The following is a 20,586-nucleotide window of genomic DNA, read 5'->3' as shown; positions in this document are numbered from 1 at the left end:
AAAATGTTCAAAAAGCACATACAAATCTTACAATCAGGTGTCCACCAAATTTTTTTTCATATCATGTAAATCTATATATATATAAAAATCAGTTCCTAATCATTGTATAATGTATGCAGTTATCTGATTTAATATAAGATGTATTCATTATAACAAAAAAATATTTTTAAGTATTTGGCGCTATTCTGTTTAGCACTATGTAGGTTCTAAGAGTCTGCATTTTACTCCATGTTTGGAAATTATAAACTACATGTGAAGCTCTTTGGAAATATGTTCTTAATGTTATGACTTCATATGGGTGTTGTTTTTTTTAGCTAAATATCAACAACAAGACAAAGGGACAGTGGATGCATGAAAAAACAATACCGTACTCTAACATGAGTAATATTTAATGGAAAAAAATGATGATTTGTGTATAGAAGCAATGTTAAAACCTATAATTGTAAGGGTAGCTGCTTTCCACATAGCCAGATCACAATTTCCTCTTAGAAAACACTTGGAATGACACAAATGACTAAGACTGAGCCTATGACATGTGGTTTACAATCCTTTACCACTTTACCATTATACCACACAAAAAGCTGCATGGGGAAAGAAAACCAGAGTGAAAACGCAACCACAGAGTATAAAGCACAGTGTGAAAACTGCTAGCGCTCAAGGAAACAAATGTGCTGAAAAACAAAAGGCATCCTACAGTTATGGGCGGTTTCTTTGTCTTAGAATTGTTGAGAAACTCAAGGTGGAGGTCTGGTCGTCTCCTTTCACCAAATCATGCTTTATTAAAGCTTAAATTAAAAACTTGAAAAGAATTAGTGTTTCTCTCTTCTGACAAGAAATGCACATTTAATCATGCTGATGCACTTGGCCAACATGAAACACAAAAGAAGAACAAATGAATTGAAACATCTCTTTGGAAGACCACAGTACTTTCCAGCCACTTATACAGAATCCTAACCACGCAACCACAACTGCTCTTTACTTTACAATTATGCGCTCCTGCTCATTTAGAAACCATTCACATGCTTTCACAGTATGATCAAATTATTATGGACTGCGGTCCAATGTGATCTTATCTGTGTCCTGTCAATGTGCTTCAAAGAAATACATTATGTATGCTGTAGACCGGAGGTGGGAAGTAACAAAGTACAAATACTTTGTTACAAATACTTTGTTACAAATACCGTATTTTTCGGACTATAAGGCGAAAAACAATTTTCCGGCGCACGACGAATGCCACAAGATAAACTCCCGAGAGAAATAGTTGTGAAAGGAAGGAGGAAGACAGTGAACAATGACTTTCTTGGTAGGTTTAGATACAAGCCGTTACTGTATTTAAGTGGATTTTTCTGCTATCACTACTTAACTTCACTATTTATTTTTTGGACAACTTTTTACTTTCACGGATTGCATTTTTTACACAAATACCTATATTTTGTACTTTGTACATTTCGACACAAAAATCTGTACTTTCTATATTCTATATCTCTACATTCAATATTATTTCTTCTTGCACTGTTTTCAGTCCATTAACCTATTTCCTGTCATTGCGTGTCTTTTTCAATCTACAGTTGGTGTATCATTTCCTGGCTATCATGCACCGCAGATGTAGGCTAGTTTACAAAGCTAACAATGAGCAAGGCAAAAGGCAACCAGAAGGATGACAAACGTGGATGAGACAGAGGGAATGTAAACATGAGTGAGAACAGAGACATTCTTGATCACCTGATCATCATCTACTTTGCTCTGCATGTGTTCTATATGGTGGATGTTCTGCATGGATACATTTATTAGGTAGCAAAATTAGAAATTTGTTTTGTATTTATTATATTAATATGATGTGGGGTTCAGTTACAGTACCAATGTGACACTAAAACAGGTAGTAGTAATGGTCAGAGCCCAAACTTCTTTAACTTCAGAAAAAAAAATTGTAGTCAGTAATTCAACTTTTACCACAGTCTTTTAAAACATGAGTATATCTACTTCTACTTAAGTGAAGGATGAATGTACTTTTGCCACCTCTGCTGTAGACTCTGATTTCTGTTTTGGCTGACAGTAACAAACTCCATTAACAGGCTTCTGCTGCTGTAGCCCATCTTATCCCCCTTTAAGCGTTGCTGAGATGTTTTTCAGTTTACCACTGATATAAAATGTTTTTATTTGAGCTTACTTACAAACTTCCTTTTAGCTCTAACCACTCTGGTGATTTCCCCTTGCCCTCACTGATGATGCTTTCAAATGATGACTACTTTCAAATGGCTGCTCACTGGATGTTTTTTTTTTTTTTTGCATAAATATGGAAAACCCCACAGATCAGCACTTTTTGACATACTTAAACCACACTTTGTGGCACCATTTGTTGCATTAGTTCAATTTCATGTGAACACCACCTATGCTCTTGACTAATATGGTCTCTTTAGGTTTATGAACTATACTGCTGCTACATGATTGAATGACTGAACAACTGCATGATTGAGCAAGTGTATAGGTAGACTATATAAGCTTAAGATGACTTCTCCAGCCATACTTGGTTCTTCCCCAAACTTTTACCACAAACTTGGAGGCACAAAAATGTCTTTAGAAGTAGGAGCATTAAATTTGCCCTTCACTTAAACTAGGAGACCCAAACTTATTCCATGACAGTACCCCTGTGCAAAAAGCCAGCATCATAAAGATATGGTTTAAATGAGTTAAAGTGGAAGATCTTGAGTGGCCTGCTATAGAGCTCCGACTTCACCTTTACTGTACACCTGAGTGTGATGAATGTGAACGCTGACTGCACCCCAGGCCTCCTCACTCTACATCAGTACCTGAATTAACTAAATCCTTTGTAGCTGAATCAGCACAAATCTCTACAAGCACACTCCAAAATCTAGTGGAAAATCTTCCCAGAGGAGTGGAGGCTATTATAACAGCACACAGGGACTGAATGTGCAACTGGACGTTAAAAAAGCTCATACAAATCTAATGGTCATGTGTCCATACAGTGTATTTCTAATGAAGTAAACGGATGCAATGTCATTTGATACAAATATGTGATCTCTCTGTATCAAAGTAACATCATCACTAAAAGACTCCCAAATAGCATTTTTTTTGCATTAACTTCTAAATCCACTGTGTAAAAGTCATTTTCCCATGAATCATCCATTATAGGTTATTTTAGATTTCCCAAAACATTTACCCCTCAAGGGTGTTGCATCATCCAAATTCCATTGAATAATCAGTCAAAGAGGCAAGGTGTGTTCTTTTTTTCATTTTTCTATATTTCCAATGATATTCTTTGGTTAGGTCACTTTGAGAGTAAAAACTCTGTTACCTTCATTATAGACTACAAGTAAATTGTTCATTAAAAAAGTAATTGATTTTAAGTACATCATTAGATTGCCCTTAATGTCGCCATGCTCTTATCTTTGATGCTAGTAGGCGTATTTTGTGTATTTGCTAATTAATTTCACGCGTGTTTCTCATTTAAGAGCAGAATATGACCAAGAGAAAAACATGTAGAAAAAAATAAGATTGCCGACTGAGATTTTTGAAGTTCATAAATTAATTTTTTTAAAGTTTGAACCCTTAAAAAGTGTGTTCTTATCCATTCTGTATTAAAAACTATTTTAACATTAGTGTAAGGATAAAAAAAAACATTGGAAGAACTCAGTTTAGACTTGTCCCAACTGTAAGTCACTTTGGATGAAAATGTCCCCCAAACGAATAGATGTAAATGTGAACGTAAATGTAAATGTCAATGTAAATTTAGTCTTTTAAAGGGACAAGACCACACAAAAACATGCCTGTCCAAAGGCAGTAGCACAGAAACCACAATGAATCATGACAAAGTCTCAAAACACACAAATAATACAAAAACTCAGGCACACACACACACACACACACACACACACACACACACACTTACACACGTTCGAACACCTGCTCTGCTACAGGGTCAGGGTGTCTAGCTTCCAACACATCAAAAGATCTCTTTCTTTCATAGTCACTCAGCTGCAACAGGCTGGATGCATGTGTGTGTGTGTGTGTGTGTGTGTGTGTGTGTGTGTGTGTGTGTGTGTGTGTGTGTGTGTGTGTGTGTGTGTGAGGGAGAGAAAGAGGGAAAGAGAGATTCAAATCAAAGGGTCTATTTTGGTTTCGATGGTCCTTGCATAGAGACAGAGGGAAGTGGAAAACAGACAAACACAGAAACAGGACAAAGGTAAAGGCAGACTGGAAAAACACTGATGCACATAAAAATGTAGTATGGTGTGTTCCGTACATGTCCCAACTAAAATACACAGACGACTGGTATTGCTATTGCTAGGGTTGCTATTATGAGACAGAAGGTTATGTGGATGGACGGAATATCCAAAAGTAAGAGAGAGAATGCAGAGCTAAAAGGGAAGATGAATGTATAAAGGACAGGTGTGGTAACTGTTGACATTAGAGATTGAATCTATGGATTAAAAGGTGGACGGATGATGGATGGATGGATGAATATATGGATGAAAGGATAATCAGCATCAACTGCTATTGCATGTATAAAGAGACATGATTGGGTATGGATGGATGGACTGATGGATGAATGAAGCTTCATGAGCTCTTTTTAACCATAAGGAATGGATAGGAATAAATCGACAGATGGGTTGGATTTGTAGTCTAGTTTAAAGGAGAAAGAGAATGAGTGAGTATTATAGATACTGTGCACGCATGTGTTCCTAAAGCTTGTAAAAATCTAAAAGCTTACAAAAAGTTTGAAGTCTATAACCTGCCACACAAACTCACAAACACACACACACACACACACACACATATATATATATATATATATATATATATATATATATATATATATATATATATATATATATATATGAGAACTTTACTAATTAGGAGACGGGAGCGAGATAGAAAAAGAAAGGGGATGATTTATTTTTGTTTGTTTGTGTTTGTGTGTGTGCGTGTGTATGTTATTGTATTAACATTTCTTTCAGACTGGCATGTAAGCAGAGGTTGAGCTGTAACTCAATCTGACTGCACTAACACATCTCCAAGTCACCCTCCCAAATCACATTACAAACGTCACTAAAACCATTAGCGCAGCTGCAGAACTAGCCACAAGGCCTACACAAACGCACAAACACACACACATTCGTTTATTCACAAATTTACCATACATCAGATGTGCATCCTGGTCATGTCTTATTTACTATTATCTACACTTCTTCCCTTTTTCGGAGAGACACACACTTTAACTGGAGACTCAGAACAGAATCCATGTACTCAATTATTGCCAGCGAATATCCTGGCATTGAAGCAAAAAGCCGGGGTATTTTTTTTGGGGGAACCTAAACGAGATGCCCTGCAGCCGAACAGGTCCTGTCTCGTAAGGCACATATACAAGCCCCTGTGTGAAACAATAGCCTCTTACACAGTTTAATAGAATTTTTCCAATGCCGTGGAGCAACCGGCTGCATTTCTTCCCTGACTTTGAAGCTCACACTGAGAGGTGACTCCGAATGGGAATGAGACACGGTGCTGGAATTTCGCCTAATTAAGGAATATTTTTCTCCCTTCTCTGAAAGCAGGGTGCCTGCAGATGCTTTCAAGACCATAGTGTTCTGCTGGCAAGTACCTGAGATGGGGACAAAAAGGTGTCCGTGTGTATGTGTGTGTATATGTATGCTTGTGTGTATGTGTGTGAGAGACAGAGAAAGAAAAACAGATTTAGAGAGACAGTGAATAAGACAGGAGGAGATGGGGGTCAAAGAGATATAGTGAGAACCCTTCAAATCTGATAAGCAATGGCTGACTCTTAAAGAAGCTCAGATAGCATTAGATACAAAACAAAGCTTTCACAGATGTTCAGAAATCCTAAATGCCCATACATACATAGCACCTCGGTTGAGGTGCTTTCTAAAACTAAATAACACACACACAAAAATGTAACTCCTCAGCAGCTATCAAACACTTTAATCTGCTTAAAATGAAAAAACCTGGCAACTGCTCTAAATGCCCTCATGAAAACTCTTTTTTCTCCCTTCCAGTTCTTGGTCACGATCCAAATCCAACCCAACACCCTGCTCTCCCATTAAACAACGACATATCTTTAAAATCCGCAGAGAAGTATGGCATACACATGCTGTCTACCCTCTTCCACATACATGAACTCAAAGGTGTGTATGATTTGCTAGAAACCACATGTCATTCAATTTGTTCTCTGGACTCCCAGCCAACAATGGCATCATTGGGATCCTCTAATCCAGAGATTATAAACTGTCAGACCGAACTCCAGATTGTATCCAGTGAATGATGAGCTTTCCTTACTTTAATCTGTATTAATGCTTGTAACTAGCTAGTTCCAGGCAACCAAAACACAAGACACTGGAGCTTACATTAGCTAATTCAGATTTGTCTGCCGCTGGAAGATCTTTCATCAGGATAGCATTAAGTGATTTGTGTGGCTATTAAATAATTTTTTTTATTTGCAATTCAAATCCCGGCCTCATGCCGTCAATGTACCTTGCGTAGCCGGCCATTGATGGTGCCCAGGAAGACCACTGTGTAGTTGTGAATGTTATCCACAGCAACCGAGCTGAGCCCGGACGCCTCGTACAACGGCTCGGCTCTGATTGGCTTCCTCAGGGCCAGCGGATGTTGCAGATGGGCCGCACCGCAATTCAGCTGTTCCTGTTGAAGCTAGGCGAGAGAGAGAGCAAATAAACACTCGTCAGTTCACTGTAAACATGTTTCATTTGATTCTGTGAGGTTGATTGCTCTACTGTTAGTTCCGTTTTAAAGCTAAAATGACCCTTCCATTTCAACTATCCATTTAGCGCATAATTTAGGCGAGCCTCGGATCACGGATGAAGTGACACAGTAGTGTGTTGCGCTAAAGAGGAGCACTTATTTCGACTCGCATGAGCAGAGTGCCTGAGAGCGTGGTGAAAATTTATGGCTGGTAGTGTGTAAGTGCATAAAACATGGACTAGAGTGAAGAGGTGGGGGGATGTTCGGGAGATTGCTTACTTGTTTTCCCACAAGTTTCTTCAGAAACAAGTTGCTCCCCTATTTGAAGGATATGCTACATGCAAAAAGAAAGGGAAATCAAACTCTTTTGGTCACACTTGGCCTGTATATTATAAAAGCCGATGCTGGTTCCATGGCATGACTGTTCATGAGTTGTATCTGTTCACACGCTGCTGAGACATGAAAGGACAGCACAGAGGGGTTTACTTATTATTCCCTATTTATGGGGAAACAGGTAATTTTATATACTTCTTTCTTTTGTGTGTGTGTGCACGTGGTACAGGGGGTCTTTGGGAGGGGAATGTGGTCTTTGGGGCTCAATTGAGTCCCACACCGGCCTTCCCTGAGGTGAGCACAGTCTGGTAAAGTGAGTAATGAAATGTCACAGAGCATGTGTCATTTCATGGGGAACCCGAGGAAAAAATGCCACTTTAATGGTTTAGATAACGAAGCGTGAGCCTAAATAACGGAAAAGATTTCTTGCCAGACACATGACAGAGCACCATGTGTTTCTGGCGCATAACGTAAGAAAATATGGTATCACGCAGAGCCCATCTGTTCACCGGTTTTCAAAGGAATAGTTCAGTCAAAAATGTTAGTGTTACTAACCATGGATGAAAGACATTATCTGCCAGTAGCATCATGTTAATTCCAGCCTGTTAAGGCAGAAAACTGAATTTGTCAAGTTTGCCAACAGTATTAAGTAACTTTACAGATAGCTGTCTAACAAGCGCCTATCTACTTATCTACTGATCTAGCTACTACTTCTTTGTCTGTACATCTGGTAAAGCGCTCTCCATGCCAGATAAACAATAAACATCTTCTAACGATAGTCCTGAGATTAAAGGGAATTACTGAGTTCTGCTTATGTCATCAGTTTGGGCTCATGCAGAAAACAAGCTTGCATACACAGAGCCATGCTTCAAACTCAACCTGTGATAATAGGGATATTATTCGCTCACCATTAGCATGTTTTGTTCACATTTTGCAAGCTGTATTTGTAGCCAACCCGTGAATACTATGATGCTATTGGTGGCTTTTGGTCAGGCATTGGAGCACACAGCCAGAAATATATGATAAATATATGAGATTTTGCATAGGCAAAAAAAATAGAAAAGCTTTTAAGTAGTAGGTAAGGTGAAGGTTAATGTTCCTGGGATTATTTAAATATCATTTGCATGATATGGATGAGATTTCTGTCACTATACAGTGCATCCAGAAAGTATTTACTGAGCAAAACATGGAAGTAGTTTGTTTGAAATGCAATTAAAATGTGTTATTTTTTATATCACGTTCACAGAATTCACAGCCTTTGCCATGACACTTAAAATTGAGCGCAGGTGCATCCTGTTTCCACTGATCACCCTTAAGATGTTTCTACAACTTGGACATGATTTGGAAAGGCACACACCTGTCTATAGAAGGTCCCACAGTTAACAGTGCATGTCAGAGCACAAACCAAACCAAGCCATGAAGCCCATGGAATTGTCTGTAGACTGCTGAGACAGGATTGTATCAAGGCACATCTGGGAAGGGTACAGAAACATTTCTGCTGCACTGAAGGTCCCACTGAGCACAGTGGCCTCCATCATCCGTAAATGGAAGAAGTTTGAAACCACAAGGATTCTTCCTAGAGTGGGGCACCTGGCCAAACTCTGCGATCGGGGGAGAATGTTCTTGGTCAGGAAGGTGACTAAGAACCCGATGGTCAATCTGAAACCGCTCCAGCTTTTCTCTGTGGAGGGAGGAGAACCTTCCAGAATAACAACCATCTCTGAAGCAATCCACCAATCATGCCTGTATGGTAGAGTGGCCAGATGGAAGACACTCCTCAGTAAAAGGCACATGACAGCCTGTCTGGACTTTGACAAAGGCACCTGAAGGTTTCTCAGACCATGACAAACAAAGATTGAACTTTGGCCTGAATGCCAAGCGTCATGTCTGTAGGAAACCAGGCATGGCTCATCACCAGGCAAATACAGTCCCTATAGTGAAGCATGGTGCATCAGAAGCAGGAAGTGGGATACCAGTCAAGACAGAGGGAAAGATGAATGCAGCAATGTACAGAGACATCCTTAATGAAAACCTGCTCCAAAGCACTCTGGACCTCAGACTGGGGTGAAGGTTCATCTTCCAACAGGACAACGGCTCTAAGCATACAGCCAAGATAACAAAATAGTGGCTACGAGATGACTCTGGGAATGTCCTTGAGTGGGCCAGCCAGAACCCAGACTTGAAAATCTCCGGAGAGATCAGAAAATGGCTACGTACCGACGCTTCCCATCCAACCTTAAGGAACTTGAGAGGTTCTGCAAAGAAGAATGGGAGAAACTTCCCAAAAATAGGTGTGCCAAGAAACATCTTTGTTAAAGTATTGAGCAAAGGCTGTGAACACATGTTCATGTGATTTTTTTTTTTTTATTAATAATTTCTTTATAAGATTTCAAACATACTTCTTTCACATTGTCATTATGGGGTATTGTTTGTAGAATTTTGAGGAAAATAATGAATTGAATCCATTTTGAAATAAAGCTGTAACATAACAAAATGTGGAAAAAGTGAAGCGCTGTTTAAACTTTCTGGATGCACAGCATGAGCACTAGCGGTTGAAGAGAAAAAAAGTTGAAGCTGAAGTTGTAAGCAAGGCAACAGCCATTAACTTTGTCCCTGAAATCAGTGAAATACCATGACCTAGATGTGTCTGAGCTAATTTATTTATCAGTTGTTTTTAAATTTGAATGCACCTTTGATTACTAGAGAGGAACTGAAACTGGTGTAATGAAACTCTGACAAAAAAAAAAACGCATCTGTGACGGATTTTTTCCCCACACATGACCAAATTTCTTAGGATTTGTCAGAGGGGATTTTGGAAAGACCACAAAACTCCCAGCTAGGCCATACTGGCTTCTCTTCATCCCACCAAAGAGAATCCCTTGCCACTGTAATATTTACTTTTAACAAAAGGGACTATTTTTTGGGAAGTTGTGTTGATGTTTGTGAAGCTGTAAGTCTTTGAATCGTTTGTTGGATGATCACGTGATAGTCTACAATTTTGTATTATTTGTATCAAAACACATGCAAATGAGCTGTAACTGAAATATTGTACCCAAGAAACACATCCAGAAGTCACTGTATAGGTTTTTCCAATGATATATCAGTTCTTTTAACACTCAATGTGTTTGCCAACAGATAATTTAACACTACAGGTGTTTATTAAACATTAATACTCATTAACATAGCACAGCAAGTTTCCAGTCGACACACCAGCATCCCCAAACGAAGCACATCAACACCACAAACAACTACAGAGATTATTTCATTATATTAGATGAATATTTTATTTTCAATACTCCACTAGACCAGACGTTTCTCGTGCTGAAACCATGGGATCATGTTATTATCTATTGTCTCAATGCCAATTGATATTCCACCGCAGAATTCTTGACACTCCAGGACATGCCAAAAATGACCCAAGCTATAAATTGTAAAATACATTATACTTTTAATGATCCTAACAACAAATCATTAATCAGGAAATTCTCAATAATGAAACAAATGCTGTAGATTTCTCTCTGCTTTATTAATCCTGCTTCCATTTCTGAGCTCGTTATTAGGCCCTTGATGAGCTCCATCAGGTGTGACGCATCACCAAATAATGACTAACCATTAAAGACATCACAGAAGATATTTTGGGCAAATTTGGTGCACAAACATTACTAGAAGATTATGGAAGTGAATTTAATCGTTTCTAACTTTTCCCCAAACAAATCAAATGTGTTTCATTTCATCCTTTTCTGACCAATGACTAATGGTTATGGCCATTAATACCATTAAAAATGTAATGATACACACTTAAGGAAGATTAAATAGATTTCTTACATTACAGACACAAGTCCTATTAAAACAGCATTTATCATGTTTCACACTAAATAGACTTTTGAATGAGATGGATTTATATAGAATCTTGCATGTAGGCTAGTTATAGTTATACTGTATATATCATTAGATTCAATAAGTCACCTCTTAATATATTTTTATACAAAACATGTGACGGTAAATGTGTTAGAGGTTGGACTGAAAAAAAACATGCTCACACACGTGTGGGTGTCTATTTACCAACCTAAATAAGACTTCATTCAAAACTGTAGGTGGATATCCACTCAGTTATATGTTTTCAATCGTGGAACGTTGTCGTGATATGATTTAATGACGTCTTTGTGCCCTTGATTTCGATGAAAGGAACCTTTTGACAATTCACTGTAAAGTATTTTATTCCAGGACAATTGATGTTTTAAATGCTTACACTCAAGTGTTTTTTTAACAGCCAGCGCTGTAATGGTTAATCCAGCAAGATCCGAGTTTAATCCAGCATTTGTTCAGTACGGAAGAAGAGTCATTTCAATGAAAATTAGACCCAACTCAACATTGATAGGTGTTCATTAAACACCGCAGGAGAGCAGCACTTAGAGTTATTGCAATGCTACACATGATTGTGTAATGCCATGTTTCACAAGGGGGTCCTTAACTGTTTTTTTTTTAACCTAATCAGGATTATTATGGTTATTATTAAGTTATTATTGGTTGCAATTATATGGTTATTATTAAGTTAGATTTTTTGGATGTATTATTAATATTATTAATAATAATAATAATAATAATAATAATCCCAATTGATATCTGTTTTTTGCAGTCATACTGTATATTTCATTAGGTCATGATGGTAGTACAGTATTCAATAAGGTTTAATGTCATTCTGTTTCATTCAAAACTGTAGGTGAGATTTCAACTCAGCTTTTAGTGTTTATTAGTGGACCTTTGTAATGATATGATGTACTTCATGTCCTTCATTTTGTAGAAGAAGAAGATGAAGAAGAAGAAGAAGAAGAAGAAGAAGAAGAAGAGTAACCTTCATTTCCAATACAATCTGAATCAAACCAGAAAGGGCATTGAATCAGCTTTTAGCTCAAACAGATGAATGAATATGAATCAGCCACACAGCTGCACTATTGTTCACACAACTGTAAGCTGTCGTATGATTTTAGGAAAGAAGTTCACAAAAGTTTTCAGGCTTCAGGTGTAAAAGAATAGCGTTCAGGAAACCCTGTGCGTTTTGTCGTGTAAGCACACTGAAAGGTTTATAGCGTGGTCTGGATGAGGATGAGGTTTTATCTTGTCTTGTCCCGACCCCGGAGCTGTTCCCATAACCCGTGCGCTCTGGCGTAATAACAGCGCGCGCACTGAGCGACTTCAGGACGTGGGAAGATCCTCCTCCACTCCCTAACACTGGAAACAATTCAGCTTGATGTAAAAACACTCAATGCCTCGTTGCCAAGATCAACATGTATTAGTGAATTTAGATTTAGGTGACGCAGTGGTTTGAACGAAAACATATGTCGGCACAAAAAACGCCATTCCTTTAAACCCTTCTAGAAGATATCTAGTTTAATGCTTTATTTTCGATTGCCAATATTGGTGTTAAGGCTTTGAAGCCAAGTTTTGAACTTTTATTTTTACCTTCATTTATACCTTTAAATCCTTTCAGCGCATGACTGAAAGAGATGATCCTTACTTATACACACTTACCACGATGTTGCCTTTGGCCTCGCATTCTGCCCCCGAGCCCTGAATGACGCTGTCCAGCACCTGAACGTCTCCATTAGGTCCATGTGAACAGTTCCTGCGTCCCTGCCGAATAGTCTCCTCGATCTCCGCGACCCGGAACGCGCACAGCGCGGACTTCCCGTTCCACCTGGCGAACACCCCAAAAAGATACGGCTCGGCGGCGCGCTGACCCTGGACATTGATGTCTGCGGGGAAAACCGACACGAGCTGGTTGTAGATGTTGCCGCTGGTTCCGCACTGGAGTCCCATTTGGATGTAGGACTCGGTGAGTTTGCGGCCCTCGGAGGCTTGTCGCCGCGGCGTGTCCGTGTCCAAGCAAATGCGCGCGAGGATGCTGTTCGGCTGGCTCTCCTTTAAACCCATGTTGGCGTTGTTGTTCATGGCGATGTACGAGTAGCTCTTGTGCGCGAAGACGCGCACGAAGCTCAGCCGGTGCTTGCCCTTGACCTCCTGTTTGATTTTGAACACGTTATCCTCCGACGGATTGATATCGTACGTGAAGAGGCGCGTCAGGTCCTTGGTGTTCAGCGAGCGGATCGCGATCTCGGGCGTGTTCTCGAAGCGCAGGTCCTCTTTGCTGGTGTTGTTCGGGAAGAAATCGGTGCCCAAACCCGTGTAAGTGGCGGCCACGAGCAGGCGTGGGGTGCCGCCCTGGCTTCGGAACACGAGTCCCACGGTGCTCGCTTTGGGGTGGTTCGCCACGATATTGAGCATGCTCGGGAACACGGTGGCGTTGGGCTTCGGGAACTCCACGGCGATCTGCGACACGTTGTCCATCTTGCGCAGCTCGCAGAAGCCCTGGTACACCGAGCCGCACGTCACCAGCACGCCTTGCTCGCGGTCCAGCGCCAGCAGCTTGTTGTAGTTGTCCGTGAGGGACTTGGCGTGTTCGCACGGCGCCTGGGGAAGCTGCGGCGCGTGGCACAGCATGTTATCCCGCACCGGTCCCGTGCTATTCGACACCTCTGTCGCCAGCGTGCCATTGAGCTGATAGATCGCGTTCACGGCGGCCAGGTAGACCCGGCGTGACACCGCGTCCACCACAAAGTTATTGGTCTCGCTCGAAGACGCGAACGTCTGCTGGACGTGGAGCGCGCAGACGCAGCGCCATGCCAGCAAAACTGCGACTAAGAGCGCGCGAGGCGCGACCGAGAGGCTCTCCCGGGCTGGAGGCATTCTTTCTTCTGGCCGGCTTCTGCGGCTTCTGGACGGAGAGGAGCATTGAGTAAGGAGAAAAAAAGAAAGACGGCGCTTCAAGCTCTCTCGCTGCAACTATCCGGGAGGAAAAGCCGTTTCCTGCCGAGCGCCCGAACACGGAGTGACGCGATAAGGAGTCGCGCTTCCTTTACACACACACACACACACACACAGGAGAGTGCGCGAGAAAGGAAGAGAAAGAGATGGGGGCGAGCGCAGCCGAGCTAATCCAGTACCCACACACACACACACACACACACACACACACACACACACACACACACACACACATTTTCACACCCAGATCCGCTCATCTCACACACTTTTCACCTAGAGATTTCCTGAATTCAGCAAATGTAATTGCAAGATATCTCGTGAACAAAGTTTTCTAATCAGGAGTTTCACCACTGAAATCAAAAGTTGTGCAGAATGAAAACAAAAAACCTCCCGAACCGTCTTTTATATAATATTTGTTAAAATGTTCCTTGTTAAGCAAAGAAGTAACTGTTCACTGGAGCAATGAGAGATTGTGTTCCTACAGAATCTATAGCATCAGTTACAATGTAACACACATAGGTACTTTTTCTTGCCACTTTATTGCCTCCATACAACTACCTTTGGGAGCGTTTACACACACACACACACACACACACACACACACACACACACACACACACACACACACACACCTTTTGGAACACCTGGAAAGATAAAACAACTCCAGGACACATCTGCCTGGTATATGAGTAAATACAGGGTTATTGAAACTAACGTTCAATTTACCTTGAATTTATTTACACTTCTGTCAACTATTTGCACGTTTAGGTTTGGGAACCAAGAATTCAAGATTATGAGTGGTATTATTTGAGATTAAGAAATATGTCTGTGTGTGTGTGTGTGTGTGTGAGAGAGAGAGAGAGAGAGAGAGAGAGAGAGAGAGAGAGAGAGAGAGAGAGAGATATTATGGCCAGCCATTACAGATTACAGATAATATTATCAACAATAAGCATCTTAATAGCAATTGAAATAATAAATCAAGTGGGTTTTTATTTTGTTCTTTGTTTTTTGATAATATGGGCAGTTCTACTTAAAGTAGAAGCAGGTAAGTGATTCCCTTTTACAGCAAGGACGTTTACAATTTATTTTGGTATAATAAGTCGCAGTGGGTCATACTGGACTCCCCCATGAGCCACACCAACTACCGTTAAACTACCACCAGATGGATACAAGCTGAACACAGGATCCCTTTCCGGTGCTTATTCATATATCACGTTTTATACGTGTGTAAATTGTGTGTGTGTTTGGGAAAATATGTATGCAGTATGTTCTTTATGTTTATGAATATTTCAACAGGACACATGGTACCTCAAGGGGGGACACATGCATTTATGGTCGCATATGATAGCCATTAATCTCTTACACACACACACACACACACACACACGCACACTGTTTTTTCTTTTTCGACCAAATCTTAGCATAACTTTAATAGCTATCCAGACGTACACCTGCACCAGGCAATGTGGCAGGGGGGAGAAACTAAAGCTGCAGGTGCTGCTGCTTTTTCAGACCTTTTTCAGAAGAGGTGAAGAACTTCAGAACTTTTTTCGAGCCTTTTATACAATCGCTCACAATTACTGCTACCATACAATCAGATGCATTAAGTTATGTTTTAAACAGGAAGTGAGCTGTACGTCACCACCTCGCGCTGTTATTTGAGGTGATAAGCTGGCGCGCTTTGTTTGGGAAAACAGACAGGCGTGAGGCAGGAAACGTGTCGTGATTCGCGATACTGAGGTTAAAGGAAGCACGCGCACACACACACACACACACACACACTATCTATCTATCTATCTATCTATCTATCTATCTATCTATCTATCTATCTATCTATCTATCTATCTATCTATCTATCTATCTATCTATCTATCTATATGTGTGTGTGTGTGTGTGTGTGTGTATATGTGTGTGTGTGTCCTCACATCTCAGCAACCATTTTAGGTCTTCTCAGGGGACAATACTAGAGAAATGAAACTTGTATACATTTTAGAGAAGTAAATGTATATTTTAGTGTAGTCAGTGTGCAGCTTGTATAGCAGTATAGATTTACTGTCCTCTAAAAATAACTCAACATACAGCCATTATTGTCAAAATAGCTAATTTAACTATTTGTTTGATATAAAACGGATTTTTACTTTGGTTGAGGCTACATATGTTTCCGTTTATCATTTGGCATAATTGTCTAAACTACTTTTAGTTTTTGTAGCAGCTCCAATTAACATTTTGAAACATTAGTACACAAGGGACACAAGGGGAAACCAGTCAATGTATTTAGCAATCTCTCTTTCGCTCTCTCTCTCTCTCTCTCTCTCTCTCTCTCTCTCTCACTTTTTACTTGTTGTCACAGTTCCTAGTTCAGTTTTGTTCACTCCCTCTCAAGTTTTGTTTCAAAAAATTACCACCACCTAAATGTAATCATAATTTATATTAAGCAGATCATAACAGAAGCCTGTGGTCATTTGGGGGCTGTTTTCACTTAGCTTGCTGTTTATCATCTGAATGTTATCTCAGAAAGTCGACTGATTAGGTTGTTTGAGGAACGCCGATATCTTCTGCCATTTAGATTAGGCCCCATTGTATGGTGAGGTGATTTGTTGCATGGCATTGAAGTTCGAACTACGGCAAACAGTGTGCTATAATTGAGTTTACATGAACCACAGACTTGTTTAGTATGTATGCATATTTGGTGTATGCAATTAGTATGCAATTTGGCGTGAGGATCACTCGAAAAACAAGCAAGAAACAAACAGACCAAAAAAAAAAAAAAAACAGTGGTCTGTGGAAAGAGGGGAGAACTGAAACAGAAACAGTGAGCAACCACAATCCTGTGCAAGATTTCCTCTGCAAATGAGCCGGAAAGAGTAGCATGGGGAAATGCCCCCTGACCTCCAATTTTCTTCGACACCTTCGACACTGAGTCTGGGGGGGGGCTTTAAATACATGTTATGTTTCATAGTGCTCTGTATGTGAAAATCCCTTGTGTACTAATGTTTCAAAATGTCATGACTTCACCCACGAGTTTGGAAAACTCAGAAAAAAACACACTGAGTGGTCGCTTTCTCCACAATGTGTACCATGTTCCCTTAAGAATGTTACTATAAATAGAGGCATCATTTTCATCTTCGTGTTGCAATCCAAAAAACCTCTCACATGCTGGAAAACAATGCTGTGTAACCCCAAGATAAATGCTGTTGCAAAGTGTTTCCCAATCCTCCACAGCACATTTTGGTCTTTTTCTTGCTCTGAAACACTTTATTTAGCATTGTTCTACTGAGCTCAATGTCTCTCGATGTCCATTACTGGGACAGTCTGTGCTCTAGTTTTAGTTCGATGATAAAAAACTGATACTGGTATCGGTCCATTTAGATTTTGAATCGCTCTTTTGCCAAACAATGATATAATTTTTTTCAGCCATAGCCAAGAAGTCTGTGTAGAGTCCTTTTATTAATAGTTACATTTTTAGGTTAATACGGTGGAAATCATAAATTATCATGACTATGCTTACATAGTCATGTAAAGTTTAAGAATTAAAAGTTCAAGTTTCAAAAAATAAATTCTATCAATATATACATATAACTAGTCAAACTCGAGTGTAGCTGGATTACATAAATATATACCAAGGTGGCACATGGAATTTATTTCCAATGGGTTGCTGGTTACAAAAAACACATGAGAAACTCTGCTTTAACTTTATAACATTTCTCAATAAGAAACCTTGCAGGACCAAGGCCATGCAGAAGGGTGTTCACCAGATTCCTTTCTTATAGTTGGCTTTCCAAAAGCTGGGCTTGAACTCCCACAACACCCACAACCTGTTTCCTACCAGATAAGCACTCATTACAAACACTGAGCCATGTAATGACACATTTATAAAGAGGCTACTTTTCTAGCCATAATAACTGTGGGTATCCGTAGTCCTGAGTACACTGGACTTTAGAACAGTTCTAGATCATCTGGACTAACAAAATGTTTTTGTATATAACCCAGACCAAATTCAAAATCATTGTCAATCAAATGTTTGTCTACACCCAAAGTGGTGGCTCAGGCTCCAAACAAGCTGGAATATGTGAAGAATGTGTGCTGTAATGTATATGTGACGAATAAAGGCTTTGACTCGCAGGGCACACCAAGTGATCTGCCAACCATGTTTCTAAATGAAAAATTGCTCAGCTGAGCCGGAAATCAGCGAATCTGGCAACAATCCAGATCGAATGTTCCCTTATTTTATCATCCTGCTGATTTATAGTGGTGGTGGAATCATTCTTAAACCTTTCTTCATTCATTAAATCTTTAATGTTGCCCATAATTACTGTAATATGTTCCCAGAGGTTATCTCTTAACACTTATCTGAAAACATTAAACAATTATGAAGAGAATTGGAGATTAGAGGTTTCCTGCCCTATTAAAACTTTTACTAGTGGAATACACCACTAGTGAAGTATCTCTGAAATATATTATTAGTCATTTTAATGTGGTTTAAATGAAGTATTGTGGATACTGGTGGAGAGCTACGTCAGGATTATTTTAAAAAAATGGAATAGTTAAATAGCGCCATCTGCTGGATAGACCGAAAAGGGATTCTATAGGATTTTTTTGAAAACTGGTCCACGGAGAGGAAACTGAAGGTAGGTAGATGGATGGCTGGATGGATGGATGTATAGGTGGATGGATGGATGGATGGGTGGATGGATAGCTTGGTTGGCAATTTTCTTGTTTGCAGCTTCCAAAACCCTCACTGACCTTCAGTCTTATCCCAGCTCTATGTCATCCAATTACTAAATATACTTCATTAGTACACTTCATTACACTATACGTAGTACGAATGACACACATATAAATATCCAGTACGACCATTTTTATTTTGTGAATTTCGCTCCAGCATTGCACCTGTGATGTCGCCTTACTGAAATTAATCGTGTCTAGTTTATGCCTGTTTGCTGATTACCTGACTGACTGATTGCTGATTGCCCCACGTCACAATCCTCACTATAACCTTGCTAAGAAAATTTAATCACACTGGTGAAATAACACGAAATGCAATACACAAATGCTCCTGTTTTTCAGCAGTGGCATGTGGACAATGTGGCAAACTGAAAAGCTAAACCTTTACTGTAACAACCTTATACCAACTGTCTACTAACTTTAGTTAATAAAAAAACAGTGAGCAGGAGATTATTAGGAATTAAAGTATACAATTGTATCAGAAGTGAAAGTGATCCACTTTTCAAATAAATCCAAATGGCTGTATTATATTTTACTGCAAGATCCTGTTATAGATAGAAATGAATACGCAATACACATACAAATCTATACACATTTCAGTTTGCTGGTGTGTTTTATTATAAATATGTTTCTCAGTGCGCAAGTGACGGATTGAAGGTCGCATTGATTGTGTACTACAGTTCACATCTGTGTGATTGATTTTCACCTTGGGATTGCATCTCCTCCACACTGCATTGGACTTTTCTTACTTTGCTTCATTGGTTTTTAATAAAACTCTGAGCCCAAATGTTTAAATGCTATGTGCATTACAAATGTGAATTCAGAATTTTAGTATTTTCCAACAAAGTGCTTATTTATTCCCCCAGACTACACCAGGTCTAAAACTGAGTGCCTCATTAATTCCATACTTCCGAGAACTGTGCATGGACCCTGTTACAAACATTATCCTGTGACTGCTGGCTGCTCTCTTGGATAAATGGGCCGACAAAATTGCTTTGAGTGACATATGGCATCACAACAGGAATCAGCTTGGAATTATCACACACTGATGCGCACACGTCTTTGTCTAGGCAGGAATGCTTTTTTATTACAGGCATACAGACATCAGAAGGCACTGAAGTTGCTTAGCATGAGCACCCACCTACCCATGCACACACACAAACACACACACACCTCCGGCTGTTTCACACATTTTCAGGGTCAAGGTTAAACAGTCTTGCAGTGTGGAGACCTCGAGCCTGTCCACCTGGGTCACCAAAGAGGCATTCAAAGATTTCTTTACTAATTAATTTGATTTATTATTCAAGTAGCTAAACCAATTTTCCAAGGCTTAACTAGACTCATCGTGTTACAGATTGAATAGAATAGAAATTTAAGTACAGGAACAATGTTAAAAGACTACACTTATATGGAAGAAGGAATTCTTTGAAAGAGTAAAAAAAAACCACTCATACATACCACATGGATCCATTAAAACACTAATTTAAACAGTTGTGCCTTTAAATATATTTGTATTATTATTTTAAACTGTTCTCCATATGAATTTTATTGTTGCACAGGTTTGTTTCAGATGTTATAGGTGACAGTCTCATGTCTTGTCCCAGACACCTTGAAATGCCTGAAAGGCATTTTAAAAACAAAAATGGCAGCCATGGCAAATGTAATATTACAGGGGTTTTGATTAGCTGAATTAGAAAAAAATTCATTAGCTCAATAAGAATAATGAATAAGCACAGATTAAAAACTGATGTAACCCAATACTGGATGTAGTAACATTTTTCCAGATGTGTACTTAAAAAAAGTTTTTTTTTTTTTTACCAATGCATTATGCTAGTTAAAACATTTGGACTGCCTTTTTGATTCCTTGAGTAATATTCAAGAGATATAAGTAAAGAAATTGTCTTTAAGGATATGAAGACTTTCGGTAAACAGGCTCCAGTCACAACAGTAGTGCCCCATTCAACAACTCACTCA

The 20,586-nt window shown here is 39.6% G+C and overlaps 1 protein-coding gene across 1 annotated transcript in view; it reads right to left on the bottom strand.

Moving 5' to 3' along the window:
- plxnd1 (plexin D1) overlaps positions 1–14,017 on the bottom strand; it is an 88,770-nt gene extending 74,753 nt beyond the window's left edge. The window contains exons 1-2 of the mRNA XM_046870331.1: positions 12,595–14,017; positions 6,505–6,681 (exon numbers count right to left, since the gene is read on the bottom strand). Of these exons, the coding sequence (XP_046726287.1) occupies positions 6,505–6,681; positions 12,595–13,809 (1,392 nt within the window). The 5' untranslated portion in view covers positions 13,810–14,017. The remainder of the gene's footprint in view (positions 1–6,504; positions 6,682–12,594) is intronic.
- Between the last annotated feature and the right edge of the window lie 6,569 nt (positions 14,018–20,586).

The sequence above is a fragment of the Silurus meridionalis genome, chromosome 17, assembly GCF_014805685.1.
Source record: "Silurus meridionalis isolate SWU-2019-XX chromosome 17, ASM1480568v1, whole genome shotgun sequence".
Classification (NCBI taxonomy): domain Eukaryota; kingdom Metazoa; phylum Chordata; class Actinopteri; order Siluriformes; family Siluridae; genus Silurus; species Silurus meridionalis.
Note: the sequence above shows the minus strand (reverse complement) of the source record. Positions and strands in the feature narration are given on the sequence as shown.